We start from the raw sequence: 16,829 nt of genomic DNA on the forward strand, positions 1-16,829 counted from the left end.
ACCACCACCGTCCGGCTAAGTAACTTAAATTTATAGCTAAATCCCGATGCAGGTTTGTTAGGTATTTCAGCCCACCGGTGTCCCTTAAAAAAGTTCTGCTATTCTTCACCTGGTTTCTGGTAGTTGTTAAAATCAGGTCACCTGTACTCCTGACAGGATCCTTAACAATCAAAAACAAATAAAGAGGATTGTGACTTGGACACTAAGAGCGTTCACGTTTCCGCCTCCAGCCAGGAACATGACACAGTGGCTCACTAGCCCCATACAAGCCTGCCCAGTGCATCCCTGGCCGGGCCTTGACCCGCTGGTTCGGGCCGCGCGGCTCGAGCCTTCCGTACAGCATGGCGGCTCCCGAGGCCCCGGTGCAGGAGAACGTCTTCCGTACAACAGGGCGGCCTACAGACTCGGAGCCACGCCCCCTCTCGCCCAGCCCCCGGAAGTTTCCTTTTGAAAGCGTGGCGGCAGACTCAGCCGAGGACTGGGCGGTTACTGCGGAGCAACTTTTGAAAGGGAACGAAGAGGACTGCGGGCTGGAGCGGCTGGCGCCGGGGTTTGGCTCTGCGGGCCCCGGGCTGGGCAGCGTGGGTGCGGGCGGGTCGGCTGGCGTGGCGGGGCTCCGGCGCTGCTAATGATACACCTTGCACCTTCCAGGGCCCAGCCGAGCCACCCGGCTACGATGGCCAGTGCTAAAACGGTGTGCGTTGCGCAGCCCAACTCGATGGCGAGCGGCGGCCTGCCCGCAGGTGGGTGTCCACACCGCCACCGGCCGGGGCTCCGTGGACTATGCTAGGAGTAGAGGATCGAAATCTGTGTGTGTTGGGGCGGCGTTCGGTTAGCTCTGACAACGGCCTGCGCCTCACCCCAAGCCAGGCTGTGTATGCTTATGGCGAACAAAATTTAAGAGAGTCCCGTTCCTACTCCCGGCCCCACTCCCTTCTGCGTTTACCAGTTAGATTCAAATTGTTGGTTGTTGTTTAGGAATAGCTTTTTTGTGTGTGATGTCGTGGTGGTGGGGAACTCGTTATGTAAGCCAGGCTGGCCTCGAACTCACGGAGATCCTGCCTCTACCTCCTGGGTGCTGGAATTAAAGGTATGTGCCACCATGCCCAGTGCCTCACTTTTCATTCCCCTTTTTAAGCTAGATTTTCACTATGTAGCCCTTAGTAACGTTAACTTGCCGCGGTCTTCCTACTTCAGCACCTGAATGCTGAGATTGCAGGCTCATTCCCACCACACCTGCCTCTCTAGAACTCTGTTGCAAAGACATTACTTTTTAAAATGGGGCCGGGCGCTTGTGCATATAAATAATGGTGCCCAAGGGAGGTCATGGGGTCTTGTTCCCCCTGGGGCTGGAATTAAATTCCTGATGTGGGTCCTGGAACAAACTTCGGTCCTCTGCAAAAGTAGCTCTCTCTTTTGACTGCTGAGCCATCTCTTCAGCCCCAGAAATCGCTTCTTTTGCAATTATCCTTTTTATTTCCAGATTAGGGTTGGTTGTCTTGCAGGTGTGGCTTTGTTGTCAGAGAAGAGAATCATTTGAGGAGGAGGACAGTGGCGAGCAAACACACGATTCCTTCCTTGTTCTCCTATGCCGAGTAGAGCAAGAGAGAAGAACCCATCCTAGCCAGAGTTCCGGAGAACCCTGAGAGGAGGGAGCATGACCTAAACAATTTGTAGTTGCCTTTCCGTCTTGGTGTGTGTTGATGTTCTTGTGGTTGAGAGTCATCTGGTGGTATCTGTAGTGGCTGTGCTGCCTAATGTAAAGACTGTAGCATGGAAGGGGGCCCAGCACCAGCAGCTGTAGGGAGGGATTTCGGAACAGCCTTTACCATCACTCCGCAAGTAATTCCAGGCAGCTGGTTGAAGAGCTGTGGCAGGCAGGATTGGTCTCTGAAGTAAAATGGCTTTTCTACCAGGCTCAAAGGGTTATCCTCTTTGCCCTGTTTTCCTCAAAGCATCCCTCAGAGACCTCTGCCCCATCCCTCGCAGTGGCCCTGGATGGCTGGCAGTGACCAGTTTTCCTCACCAACCCCAGGTTTTCATCTCTCCGTTTGTAAGACCTGCCCCAGCTTCTCGAGCACATGTTCCGGGGAAGCTGTAAGGTTTCTAGGCGGTCTCCACCAACAAGGGAAAACTAGAAAGCTATAGAATGAAGCCGGGGGTGGTCACACCTCTCGTGCCCGCAGTCTGGAGGCAGAGGCAGCACATGTTCGGGGCCAGCCTGCTCTGTGTAGTGAGTTACAGGCCAGGGCTATAAAGCGAGATCTTTTCGGGGAGGGGTTTGAATAAACAAGTTTGACGTGTTCTTTACATCAGCCATCCAATTCTCCTTAGTGCCTCCTTTCTAGGAGACACTCTCGTTAAATTCCGACTTTTTTCCTACAGTGCAACCCTCAGGGCTCAGCAGAACAGATTGTTGGAGCCGATTGCAATTATTTATTTTTTTTCCAATTTCCTATGAACTCTTTTACATGGACTAGATATATTATTGTATTTAAGTTACTATTACTTGAGATCAGACAAGATAGTAGCACAAAGTAACCTCTTTTTCCTAAAAGGTAACTCCTAAGAACCCATTTAATATTTGCATAGTGTTACGAATATTGAAACTAGAGTTCAGGTACTGTAAATTGTACCTATAAACAAAATATGTCAACCTGAGGGATTATATACTTACTCCAAATTATTATGTAGCAAGGTATTTGAATAAATTTTTTATTAAATACAAAGTGCCCTTTAATATGATCCAGTACTTTATACCTCATTTCTTCAACTTAATTATTTAATTAGTATGGCTTTTTTTTTTCCTTTTTCTTTTTTCTATTTTTGGTTTGTTTTTTTTTTTTTCGAGACAAGGTTTCTCTGTGGCTTTGGATCCTGTCCTGGAACTAGCTCTTGTGGACCAGGCTGGTCTCGAACTCAGAGATCCGCTGGCCTCTGCCTCTGAGTTGTGCCACCACTGCCCAGCTAATTAATATGGCTTAAAGGAGCCATTTTACAATGAACAAAGTGAAGTTAGTATAATCTAGAAACCCCTGAATTGGAAAGAAATAGAAAAGCTTGGGGGTGGGGCATGACAGGTGCTGTGACATGTAAATGCTAGTGTGACATGTATGCTAAAAGACGTGTATGGTAGAGGACGTGTATACTAAAGGACGTGTATACTAAAGGACGTGTATGCTAAAGGACGTGTATACTAAAGGACGTGTATGGTAAAGGACGTGTATACTAAAGGACGTGTATGCTAAAGGACGTGTATGGTAAAGGACGTGTATGCTAAAGGACGTGTATGGTAAAGGACGTGTATACTAAAGGACGTGTATACTAAAGGACGTGTATACTAAAGGACGTGTATACTAAAGGACGTGTATGGTAAAGGACGTGTATACTAAAGGACGTGTATGCTAAAGGACGTGTATACTAAAGGACGTGTATGGTAAAGGACGTGTATACTAAAGGACGTGTATGCTAAAGGACGTGTATACTAAAGGACGTGTATACTAAAGGACGTGTATACTAAAGGACGTGAATACTAAAGGACGTGTATGCTAAAGGACGTGTATACTAAAGGACGTGTATACTAAAGGACGTGTATACTAAAGGACGTGTATACTAAAGGACGTGTATACTAAAGGACGTGTATGCTAAAGGACGTGTATGCTAAAGGACGTGTATACTAAAGGACGTGTATACTAAAGGACGTGTATACTAAAGGACGTGTATGCTAAAGGACGTGTATGCTAAAGGACGTGTATACTAAAGGACGTGTATGCTAAAGGACGTGTATACTAAAGGACGTGTATACTAAAGGGCGTGTATGGTAAAGGACGTGTATGGTAAAGGACGTGTATACTAAAGGACGTGTATACTAAAGGACGTGTATACTAAAGGACGTGTATACTAAAGGACGTGTATGCTAAAGGACGTGTATACTAAAGGACGTGTATGGTAAAGGACGTGTATACTAAAGGACGTGTATGCTAAAGGACGTGTATACTAAAGGACGTGTATACTAAAGGACGTGTATACTAAAGGACGTGAATACTAAAGGACGTGTATGCTAAAGGACGTGTATACTAAAGGACGTGTATGGTAAAGGACGTGTATGCTAAAGGACGTGTATGCTAAAGGACGTGTATACTAAAGGACGTGTATGGTAAAGGACGTGTATACTAAAGGACGTGTATACTAAAGGACGTGTATACTAAAGGACGTGAATACTAAAGGACGTGTATGCTAAAGGACGTGTATACTAAAGGACGTGTATACTAAAGGACGTGTATGCTAAAGGACGTGTATGCTAAAGGACGTGTATACTAAAGGACGTGTATACTAAAGGACGTGAATACTAAAGGACGTGTATGCTAAAGGACGTGTATACTAAAGGACGTGTATACTAAAGGACGTGAATACTAAAGGACGTGTATGCTAAAGGACGTGTATACTAAAGGACGTGTATACTAAAGGACGTGTATGCTAAAGGACGTGTATGCTAAAGGACGTGTATACTAAAGGACGTGTATACTAAAGGACGTGTATACTAAAGGACGTGAATACTAAAGGACGTGAATACTAAAGGACGTGTATGCTAAAGGACGTGTATACTAAAGGACGTGTATACTAAAGGACGTGTATGCTAAAGGACGTGTATGCTAAAGGACGTGTATGCTAAAGGACGTGTATACTAAAGGACGTGTATACTAAAGGACGTGTATGCTAAAGGACGTGTATACTAAAGGACGTGTATACTAAAGGACGTGTATACTAAAGGACGTGAATACTAAAGGACGTGTATGCTAAAGGACGTGTATACTAAAGGACGTGTATACTAAAGGACGTGTATACTAAAGGACGTGTATGCTAAAGGACGTGTATGCTAAAGGACGTGTATACTAAAGGACGTGTATGCTAAAGGACGTGTATACTAAAGGACGTGTATACTAAAGGGCGTGTATGGTAAAGGACGTGTATGGTAAAGGACGTGTATACTAAAGGACGTGTATGCTAAAGGACGTGTATACTAAAGGACGTGTATACTAAAGGACGTGTATACTAAAGGACGTGAATACTAAAGGACGTGTATACTAAAGGACGTGTATGGTAAAGGACGTGTATACTAAAGGACGTGTATACTAAAGGACGTGTATACTAAAGGACGTGTATACTAAAGGACGTGTATACTAAAGGACGTGTATGCTAAAGGACGTGTATACTAAAGGACGTGTATACTAAAGGACGTGTATGCTAAAGGACGTGTATGCTAAAGGACGTGTATGCTAAAGGACGTGTATACTAAAGGACGTGAATACTAAAGGACGTGTATGGTAAAGGACGTGTATACTAAAGGACGTGTATACTAAAGGACGTGTATACTAAAGGACGTGTATACTAAAGGACGTGAATACTAAAGGACGTGTATGCTAAAGGACGTGTATACTAAAGGACGTGTATACTAAAGGACGTGTATACTAAAGGACGTGTATACTAAAGGACGTGTATGCTAAAGGACGTGTATACTAAAGGACGTGTATACTAAAGGACGTGTATACTAAAGGACGTGAATACTAAAGGACGTGTATACTAAAGGACGTGTATGGTAAAGGACGTGTATACTAAAGGACGTGTATACTAAAGGACGTGTATACTAAAGGACGTGTATACTAAAGGACGTGTATACTAAAGGACGTGAATACTAAAGGACGTGTATACTAAAGGACGTGTATGGTAAAGGACGTGTATGGTAAAGGACGTGTATGGTAAAGGACGTGTATACTAAAGGACGTGAATACTAAAGGACGTGAATACTAAAGGACGTGTATGGTAAAGGACGTGTATACTAAAGGACGTGTATACTAAAGGACGTGTATACTAAAGGACGTGTATACTAAAGGACGTGTATGGTAAAGGACGTGTATGGTAAAGGACGTGTATACTAAAGGACGTGAATACTAAAGGACGTGTATACTAAAGGACGTGTATGGTAAAGGACGTGTATACTAAAGGACGTGTATACTAAAGGACGTGTATGCTAAAGGACGTGTATACTAAAGGACGTGTATACTAAAGGACGTGTATACTAAAGGACGTGTATACTAAAGGACGTGTATACTAAAGGACGTGTATACTAAAGGACGTGTATGCTAAAGGACGTGTATGCTAAAGGACGTGTATACTAAAGGACGTGTATACTAAAGGACGTGTATACTAAAGGACGTGTATACTAAAGGACGTGTATGGTAAAGGACGTGTATGCTAAAGGACGTGTATGCTAAAGGACGTGTATGCTAAAGGACGTGTATGCTAAAGGACGTGTATACTAAAGGACGTGTATACTAAAGGACGTGTATGGTAAAGGACGTGTATACTAAAGGACGTGTATGGAAAGGACGTGTATACTAAAGGACGTGTATACTAAAGGACGTGTATGGTAAAGGACGTGTATGGTAAAGGACGTGTATGCTAAAGGACGTGTATGCTAAAGGACGTGTATGCTAAAGGACGTGTATACTAAAGGACGTGTATACTAAAGGACGTGTATACTAAAGGACGTGTATACTAAAGGACGTGTATACTAAAGGACGTGTATGGTAAAGGACGTGTATACTAAAGGACGTGTATGGAAAGGACGTGTATGGTAAAGGACGTGTATGCTAAAGGACGTGTATGGTAGGATTGATGGGTTACCCGGCCTGACCCAGTAGGGAGATCAGCAGGCATGCCAAATGGGAACCTCTTAAGTTTAATAAGGGATTGACAGTAAAAGCATTGCAGAAGGGCTGGACCTGGCCCAGGGAAGACCAACAGGGCAGGGAAACAGTGTACAGCTGATACGTTCCATCTATTTCACTTGTTGGTTCTTGAACTTTGGTCGAATGCCAGATCCTTTACTAGGCACCTGGACATAAAGATGTCTCCAAGTGGTTAGGAGGACATTTGGGTGAAAGTCAGCAGCACCTAGATGTTGTCTGGGGAGAAGGGGTGTGGGAACCCACCCCCATTCTGAGACCGGTCAGTTCCAGCTGGGTTCCCCCCACTAACTCGGCCTTTCCTCCAGCTCTTTGCCTCTATCAACCTTATTCACAAACCTGTAGGCTGTCAGTTTGGTGTATCGTCAGGTCCGCTAAGCTGTCATTCGTAATGAACTTTCAGTGGTGTGTGGTGATGCACACCTGCAATCCCAGCATTTGGAGGCAGAGGCAGGAGGATCACTGTAAGTCACAAGATCTCTACATATGAGTTCAAGGCCACTCAGAGATAGAGTAATAACCATATCCAAAAGCTAAAAAAGAATCTTAGCTTCTAAGGCCAATTAGTAGTTTTCCTTTGGAAACAGCCTCTATGCCTAGACTGAAATGGACAGTATGGAAGCAAGGGCTTCTGACCGCTCGCAGGGAGGCTCTGTGTGGCATCAGGAGGCAGCGCTGGAGCGTGATGCTGTGGTTCACTCCTGTTCTCCCTTTCAGATGCACAAACTCGAGCTACTTCTAAGCTACCTGTTAAGTCCAAAGAAGCTGATGCGTTTAGACATCTTCATCCAGGAGGGTCAGACCCTGACGTTACAAAAGTCACCAAACCGAGACGAGAGAATGGGTAAGAGCAGATCGTTGGCATCTGGTGTTAGAACATCTCGCCAGAGCCAAGGGGTGGAGCTCAGTGCCAGAGTGCTTGCCTTGCTTGTTCAACAGCCTGGGTTGACTCTCCGGCAAGAGGGGGAGGAACAGGGAGAGACTGATCTTTCTAAAATTGCTGAACACCAAAAATTTTAAAATGGAGGCTGAGAAGATGACTCAGCACTTGTGGCTCTTTCAGAGGACCCTGGCTTGGTTCCGAGTACCCACACAGTAGGTCACAACCATCCCTAACCCAGTCCTAGGGGCTTGAACATCCTTTTTGACTTCTGTTGATACCAGGCACATAGTAGGTGATCATCTGTGCCTGTAGACAAAACACTCATACACATAAATAGAAGTAAAGCTGGGCATAGTGGTGCACTGTTTAGTCCCAGTGCTTGGAAGGCAGAGCAGTTGTATATCTATGAGTTTGAGGCCAGCCTGGTCTACATAGTGAGTTTCAGGACAGTCAGAGAGACACAGTGAGACCCTGTCTCAAAATATCCCTTCCTGGGGCTAGAGAGATGGCTCAGAGGTTAAGAGCACTGGCTGCTCTTCCAAATGTCCTGAGTTCAATTCCCAGCAACCACATGGTGTCTCACAACCATCAGTAATGAGATCTGGTGGCTTCATCTGCCGTGCAGGTGTACATGGAGACATAGAAAATATAAATAAATAAGCTGGGTACTGGTGGCACACACCTTTAATATCAGCACTCAGGAGGCAGAGGCAGGCGGATCTCTATGAGTTCGAGGCCAACCTGGCTCTACAAAAGCTAGTTTCAGGACAGGCTCCAAAGCTACAGAGAACCCCTGTCTTGAAAAAAAAATTGAAATTATAAATAAATTAAATTAAAAAACAAAGAAAGAACACTCCATCCCCCCAAAAAAAAATTTAAAAGAAAAAGAGTATGGGAGCCCTTGTCTCATACAAACAAAATGGGGTTCCTGAGCTGTTTGTGAGGCCCTCTATCGATCCTTCTGAAGCCGCACCTCCCTCTGCCACACTGGCTCCGACTACAGCAACAGCACCTGGCAGCTGCTGACAGCTGGAGCTGGCTGGGAGCCTTACTCACTCACAGTCTGAGCAGACTCCAGCCCCAGGATCTACTATGTGTGTGACCACGATCCTCTGCCAGATAGGTGTGGTTGGCATGAGGTGGCCATGGTATCTGAAGCACGCTCAGGTCTCTCGGTTGTTGGTGTGATTAAGGCCCCTTTTCTTAATAAAAGCCTCCTCCCCACACAGGCTGAAACCAGCATGCGGTGCAGCAAGCTTTCTAATCAGGCCAGCCTGCAAATAACAATAACCCAGAGACTTTGTATTAATGATGGATGCTTGGCCTTGGCCAAGGCTTCTACACAACTAGCTCTTACAACTTCATTAACCCAGATTTCTTGGCTCCTTTACCTCTTCTTAGTACAGCACATCTGACTTGCTACGAGTCTGCTGGCAAAAACACACACCTAGATTCCTCCTCCCAGTTTCTCTCTTTCTCTACCTGGAAGTCCCTCCTATATCCCCTGCCTAGCTACTTAGCTTTTTATTACACCAGTCACAGCAATACATTCTCACACAATGTACAAATATCCCATAACATATGGGCCCTCAGCCTGTGCTGTTTACTTGGATGTACTTTTTGGTTCTTTCCTCCGCAGCTCGAATCTCTTAAACCAGGTATGGTAGCACACACCTGTAATCCCAGAACTGGAGAGGCTGAGGCAGGGGGCTCGGGAGTCCAAATGGCAGTGAAGCCAAGCCCCTGTTACACCTTGTTCGTAGCACCTATCACTGGTTCTCTGATTGGCGTTGATTTTGCTTCCACAGGCACGTGAGAGTTGCAGAGACTGCCAGCAGGAAGAACATCAGGAAGGGGTGAGCGGGGGCAGACTGAGGGTGGAGGTGCCTGCTTGTTTAATCCTGTCTACAGTATTCGAGCAGAAAGCTCTTGGATTGAAGGAGTGTGCTAGGGCTGAGCCACACTACAACCAGAAACAGGTTTTTCCAGGAAATAACACAATCTTGGGATTCATGTGTGACATGATGTCCTGTAGCACCCCTCCCTCCAAAAAACAGCTTCTTTCTAGATATGTTGGATTATGCCTGTAATAGAAGTACTTGGAAAACAGGCAGGATTGCCACAAGTTCAAGGCCATCCTGGGCTACATTCCAGGCCAACCAGGTTGTAGAGTGTGCTAGCTAGCTTTATATCGACAACACAAGCTAATGTCACTGGAGCGGGGACCTCAACTGAAAGCAGGCCTGGAGGAGGGCAGAGCCCACGTGGGTGGGGCTGTCTCTGGGCTGCTGGTCCATGTAAGCAGCACACCTCCATGGCGTCTGCATCAGCTCCAGCCTCCAGGATCCTGCCCTGCTCAGGTTCCTGTCCTGACTTCCTTCAGTGATGAACAGTGATCTGGGAGCATAAGCCCAATAAACCCTTTCCTCCCCAGACTGCTTTGGTCATGGTGTTTCATCACAGCAATAGAACCCCAAACCATGACACAGGGGAAGCCTGTTTAAAAATCATACACACTCTCCCTCACACACAGAACATTGGGGCTGGGCGCTCAGCGGGTAAGAGCGCTGGCTGCACAGTCACCAAGAGGGCCTGGGTTAGAATCCCCAGCGCCCTTGTAAAAGGCTGGGCAGCTGCAGAATTAGGAGGAAGCAGGTAGACCATAGGAACTTACTGACTGGTGGTCTCGGCGAGCTTCAGATTCAGGAAGAGATCTGTCTCTAGGGAATGGAATGGAGAGCAGATCCTGAAATTCTGCTCTGACCTCTGCATGCACATACACACACACAAATACACACACGTACACACATACATTCACACACACATACATACACACGTTTCTGAAAACTCAAGACCTTCACAGTAAAGGTTTACTATTTAGGTTGACAGCTGTTGAGGCTAAGCATGGTCCATGGATTCTCCGTCTTATAGGAATGTTATGAAATGGAGGTATTGTCTAAATTCTGGAAATGAGGAAATGGACTCGGGTTACAGGTCACTGTAAGGAAGCCAGGATTGGAATCCGTTTGAATAAGTCAATAGCGTGTACTCCTAAACCTTTACCCATCATATTTATACAACTTTTAGCTACAAACCACTGAATAAGCAAAAACCAGAGGAAGAACTAAAGGATAAAAACCAGCTCCTGGAGGCCGTCAACAAGCAGTTACACCAGAAGTTGACGGAGACGCAGGTAAGAAGCCCACCCAGTTCTGACTCATCAGCTGCCCCGGGTGATGCAGGCGGACTCCTGCTGATTGGGAGCAAGCTGACCACTGCAGACAAAAGGAGCCGGCTCCTGCTGTGGAAGGCCTGCCGTGTGCAGGACAGCTCCTGATTGTCGGCTGCCTCTCCGTAGGGAGAACTGAAGGACCTGACCCAGAAAGTGGAGCTGCTGGAGAAGTTTCAGGATAACTGCTTAGTAATCTTGGAGAGCAGAGGCCTCAACCCAGGTAAGAGGCGGCACACAGCTGCCTTCTGGAGTCAGCACAAGTGCCCTTCCTGGGTCTACATTGGCAACATGGGATATTTGCCGTGCGGGTACAGGAGCTGCTTAGCCAAGCCCCAAAGATCTTTGAGTGTTTCTTGATGCTCTTAGGAAATATCCGCTTCTGACTGACTAACAGGGTTTCCGGTGACTGTAGAGAGACAGCTCTCTTTCTCAGCTGAGTGCTGCTCCACGCCCTCAGCAGGTGTCAGCAGGTGTAAGCTAGCAAAGAGACCAGAAACGCTGTTTCTTTCCCAGGGCCTCAGAGCTTACAAGCTACCTTGCTCACATGAGAGGAGAGAATTCTGCCTCCGTGGTTCCTGAGTCGGCTTCATCACTGTGCCTGCAATGTGACCCATGGATAGGGTATAGCTCAGTGAAAGGGCATATACCTAGGACATGGGAGGCCCTGGGTTCTATCCTCAGTACCTCCCCAAGAAGAGAATTTGTCCAGAGACTGTGAGATAACCTCAGACTGCACTGAAGAGCCAAAAACTGCCCAGGAAAGGGACTCGGGCCTCTTTGAATTAAGGAATGCTGACTCTGTGCTAGAGATGGAACCCGGGGCCTGCCTTGTGCCAGCACTTAACACCCCGAACCCAGTTTAGGGTATAGGACATGTGGGGGAGTTTTTTGTTTTTCTTTTTCTTTTTGTTTGTTTGTTTTTCAAATAAACATTTCTCTATGTCACGCCCTGACTTTCCTGGAACTTACTTTGTAGCCCAGGCTGGGCCTCAGACTCACAGATCTGCCTACCTTTGCCTCCCAAGTGCTGGGATTAAAGGCATGTGCCACCACCGCCCAGCCCTGTTTTTCTTTCTTTAAGACTTTATTTTATATATATGCATGTTTTGCATACATGTATATATATGTGCACCCGCCCCATGTGTACCTGGTGCCCCAGTCCAGAAGAAGGTATTGAATCCCCTGGTACTAGAATAGGTTTTGTGGGGGAAGCGGGGTTTGAGACGAGGCAGACCAGGTAACCCAGGCTGACCTTGAACATTGACTCTCCCTGCCTCAGCCTCCTAGGTACTGAGTTAGCAGGCAGGGAATACCACAGCCAGCCCCCGTTTCTCCTGTCTGCGCGCACTGACTGTCTTAGTCGCCGTTCAGTGCTGGCACAGAGCACTATGGCTGAGGCAATCTGTATAATAAAAGGAAGTAACTGGGGGCTTGCTTACAGTTTCAGACGCTAAGCCCCTATCATGGAAGGAAGGATGGTAGCATTCAGGCAGCACTGGAGCAGTAGCTGAGAGCTAGCTGCATCCTGATCTGTAGGCCAAGAGAGGGAGGGAGGGAGACCTCAAAGCCCACTCCAGTAACTCACTTCTTCCAACAAAGCCGCCCCTCTTAATCCTTCTTAAACAGTATCACTCTCTGGTAACTGAGCATTCAATGAGCCTATGGGGGCCATTCTCCAACTACTACAAAGATAATGACTTTTAAGGCCTGAAAGATTTTTTTGTAATTTTGTATATTGTAAACAAAATGAAAACACATGCATTCCTTTGGACAAAGTTTCTCCAAAAAGAAGCAGAACAGAATAGACTCTGGCCATTTGCAAATGTAGAGACAGCTGTGGGTGGGAGACATAGTCAGGGGAGAGCTTCCAGGAGCAGGCATTGGAGAGGCTTCCCTCAGAAATGCACATGTACTGTCCACTCCCCTCTGGTTAAAGTGTGGTTCCCATGTGAGGCTGACTTTGTTGTATCCATCCGTTTTAGGCAGCGAGATCCTGGCATCACAGCGGGAACCTCCAACAGATCACACGGACTCCATGGTGAGGGCAAAGGAGGGGATGGGCAGGCCTTCATCCAGGGCCCAATGTTGATTCCACCTAATGAGAGTAAATACATTACCAATGTCTTTGGTCAAATTAAGCAAGCTTTATTTTCTGTCAGACCCGACTATCTCTCTAACAGAGTGTTTGAGAAAATAGCATTGCACGTAGGTGAAAGTGGGGTTTATATAGCCCCCCAAAAAACTGTGAGACATGTCAGATTCCAGGAAACAGGTCAAGACCCAATCAAATCCAGGTTTTACCGAAAGTAGGCATGAACTTATTTTGATCTTGTAACAAGATGGCCTTAACAAGGAGTCGGGCTGGTCTGTCACCCAGCAGGAGCTAAGATCTCTGCTTCGTGCTCTGCATATTTTATGTCCATGACAACAGAGCAATGGAATGTGTACTTAGGGCATGATTTACCCCCTCACAGGGAGATAGATATAAGTGGCTCTGACCCGAAAACAGAACTGAGACCAGAATGGGGCCGAGGAGGGTTCAGTCAGTACAGGGCCTAACACACAAGCAGGAAGACCCAAGTTCAGCTCCTCAGCACCCACATAAAAGCTGGAGCTCCTTGTCCTGCCAGTCTTGATTAACCTGAGACCCTGTCTCAAAAAATAAAATGGAGACAGGCCTGCAAGATGGGCTAGCAGGGCAAGGTGCTCGCCGCCAAGCCTGACGGCCTGAGTTCAGGCCCTGGACCGGCTCCTTCAGGTTGTCCTCCGACCTCCACAGGTGGAATGGATTATCCCCGCTCCCACATGTAAAGAAATGCTTTAAAAAGTAGAGAGCTGTTGAGATGGCTCAGGGGACAGGTGCTGGCTACAAGCTTCACAGCCCGAGCTAGATGCCCAGAACCACATGATAGGAGGACAAAACCATTCCCCTAAGTTGCCATCAGCCTCCACGTATGTGTCATAGTGCACACACACGTTTTCTCAGCCATCTTAAATAAGTAAATATTTTAAAAAGGCTGGGGGAAGGCTGGACAGGTGACTTAAGATGGTTGGTCAGCGGATTAAGATCCTTGCCATACAAACATTGCCACTTGAGTTTGGTCTCTGGAAGGGAAAGGTGGATAAAGAGAACCCACTCCAGAGTTGTCCCATGGCCTCACATACATACATACATACATACACACATACATACATGCATGCATACATACACATACATACATACACACATACATACATACACACATACATGCTGTGGCCTGCACACACAATAATAAAGGACAATAATAAAAATAATTTTTAAAAGTGGAAAGCAAAGAAGATATGTCAATTTGTGGGCTCCACAGCATTTGTAGCTGCATGTATGTGTGCATATGCCACAGGAACACACATACACCACACACACAAACCCTTCTAATAGGAATCTGGGGATATGGCTCAGTGGTAAAGTTCTTACCTAGAATGCGTGACATTTAAGGTTGACTCCAGTACTTCAAACACACCACACATGCTCGTGTGTACACAAATCTTTGATATGGAGAACTCATGTTCTCCTTCTACACCTCATCAGGTGTCTCCCTCTTCCATTGCTGAGAACACTATAATGCCAAGGTCTAGCCTGTCTGAATTCAGAATTTCCTTTTGGCCCCTTGCCTAAAGACTTCCAAACTCGTCTGATCTCTTCTCCAGGAAGGTCAGTGGTCACAGTGCCAGCTGAGAAAGCCACCCCTGGCTTCCCTTTGAGTCTGCTGTGGTTTGCTCCTGAGGTCCATGCAGAACGGAGCACATTGTAACTATAAATTTGATATCTCAAGGAAGGGACCTATAGTTAGAAACCAAGCTTCTTGGGCCTGGACTGTTGGAATTGCCTGGATAAGTAATGGGGTGTTGAGGAGAGCATAGGGAATTTATCACTCTAGATAAAGGCATCTGTCAGTCTGGACTCCTCCATGGTATAGAGGAACAATTCCTAAGAGCAGCACCCATTCGGAATCTGGCTCACTGGTGAGGTGGGTTTCTCAAAGGGAGATCCTGACATGGTCAGTCAGTGCTCATGTGTCCTGAATGGGAAGGATGGTGGCCACCATCTAATTCCTATCCCTCTGTCTGAGTGTATGTTTCTGTCTCCCTCGCTCCCCTGCCCCTAACTTTTTAAGTCTCAGTTCATCGTCCTCATCATCCTGGAATTCACTGTCTAGCCCAGGCTGGCCTTGAACTCAAGAGTTCTCCCCGTCTCTGCCTCCCCCCTGTGAGCCCAGCTCGACTCTTGATATTCTGCTTTGCTTTCAGCGGTTGCTGGAAACGTTGCAGAATGAACTGAAGGTTTTCAATGAAACTGCCAAGAAGCAGATGGAGGAATTACAGGTAAGACAGACCCACCCCAAGGTGGTGCTGCTGTTTCTCCCACGGTTTGTAGATGGGGGAATAGTGCTTTCTAGTTTTCTTTTATCATTTTTAGGTTTATTTTGCCTAAGTGTATGTATGTAGTAGGTACAGCACATGAGAAACAGTGCCCACACAGGTCAGAAGAGGGCACTGGATCCCCTGGAACGGGAGTTATGTGCAGCTGTGAGCTGTCGTGCTGGAGCCTGGGAACTGAACCTGGGTCCTCTGCAAGAGCAGCCACTTAACTGTTGAGCCATCTCTCTAGTTCATCCTTCCTTCTTTTCTTCTTTTTCTCTTTTTTTCCTTCCTTCCTTTCTTTTTTTCTGTTTATTTGTTTTGAGACAGGGCTTCTCTGTGTAACAGCCTTGATTGCCCTGGAACTTGCTTTGTACATCAGTCTAGCCTCGAACTCACAGAGATCCGCCTGCCTCTTCCTCCCGCATGCTGGGACTAAAGGTGTGCACCACCATCGCCCAGCTCTTCTTTTTTTCTCTTTTGATAGAGTCTTTGATGTGTCAACTTTACATTCTGGTCTGGTGCTGTCTTTCTGTGAGGCTAGAGTTTGATGTGTTTTCTTTGGGAATGTCTTCCCTTTCAGGCCCTGAAGGTGAAGTTGAAGTTGAAAGAAGAAGAAAGGATGCAGTTCCTGGAGCAGCAAACCTTATGTAAGGACCAAGCCAGTGACTTCACAATAGTCCTGGAGGAAATGGAGCAGCTTTTAGAAATGTAATACAAGGCAAGTGGCTAGATGGCTTCTTCCTGGGGTAAACTCCAGTCACCTTCAAGGACTCACCATCCCTTATAGAGAAGACCTGCTGTAGTTGAGGGCGGTGGACGTGGATTGCAGCTCCTCCTTAAGCAGACTGCCCACCTTCAGATTGCCCAGCTCACCTGAGCCTCACAAATTGCTGATGGAGACCTGCAAGATAGGGACCTGGAAGCTTGACTCCACCTCGTGCATGGCAGAGCACCAACCCTTAGACCAGGATGCTAAAGCAGCCGCCTTGGAGAATCTAGAGGCTCTACCTTGGAATCATGGGAAGAAAGTCCTCATATGACAGCGCATGTACTCTGTGGGAGATGTCACTGGGAACCACGCTGTCCCCTTTGTCCATCTGGTTGAGCTGAATTTACGAATTTGAAATCCCTGAAGTTTCTGGCTTAATAAATGGGGTGGAAGTATACAAAGTAACACCTGCCTGAAACAAATAGCACTTGGAGCTTTTTAAGTACTGCTTTTGAAATAAATGTTTCTGTGAGTATTAATGTTCTGACTGACACTGAGGGATGAAAATAGCCCAGTGTAGTGGCTTATGTCTATAATCATGGGACTTGGGAAGCTGAGGCAAGAGGATTGCCTTGAGTTAGAGGTTAACCAAGGCTGCAGAGATCCTGTCTCAAACAGTGAAGAAAAGGGAAGGAGGAAGGATTAAGTAGCACAGCCTAGATGTAGGAGTTGAGCACTCTGGTGCTCTGATTCTGGAGGAAGTGTGTGTTTCCTCCACCCGTTACTGCTGTGACAGCCCCTTGCCTCCCAGGGTTGTTGCTTCTGCATCTGTGCAGTGTGTGCCAGGCTCTAGTCACT

The 16,829-nt window shown here is 46.7% G+C and overlaps 1 protein-coding gene across 2 annotated transcripts; it reads left to right on the plus strand.

The window, feature by feature from the left end:
• The first annotated feature begins 341 nt into the window (after positions 1-341).
• On the plus strand, positions 342-16,515 carry Knstrn (kinetochore localized astrin (SPAG5) binding protein). Of its 2 annotated transcripts, XM_075963787.1 has the most exons (10): positions 342-550; positions 652-743; positions 7,464-7,590; positions 9,438-9,485; positions 10,717-10,822; positions 10,988-11,081; positions 12,844-12,899; positions 15,149-15,223; positions 15,843-15,980; positions 16,122-16,515. In XM_075963787.1, the coding sequence occupies exons 1-9, from the start codon at positions 342-344 to the stop codon at positions 15,972-15,974; spliced, it is 939 nt and encodes a 312-aa protein (XP_075819902.1). In that variant the 3' UTR covers positions 15,975-15,980; positions 16,122-16,515. The 2 variants fall into 2 exon arrangements, with proteins under 2 accessions (XP_075819902.1, XP_075819901.1); XM_075963786.1 differs by having other exon boundaries at positions 15,843-16,515.
• The last annotated feature ends 314 nt before the right edge of the window (positions 16,516-16,829 follow it).

Source organism: Microtus pennsylvanicus, chromosome 2, assembly GCF_037038515.1.
Source record: "Microtus pennsylvanicus isolate mMicPen1 chromosome 2, mMicPen1.hap1, whole genome shotgun sequence".
In the NCBI taxonomy this organism is placed as follows: Eukaryota; Metazoa; Chordata; class Mammalia; order Rodentia; family Cricetidae; genus Microtus; species Microtus pennsylvanicus.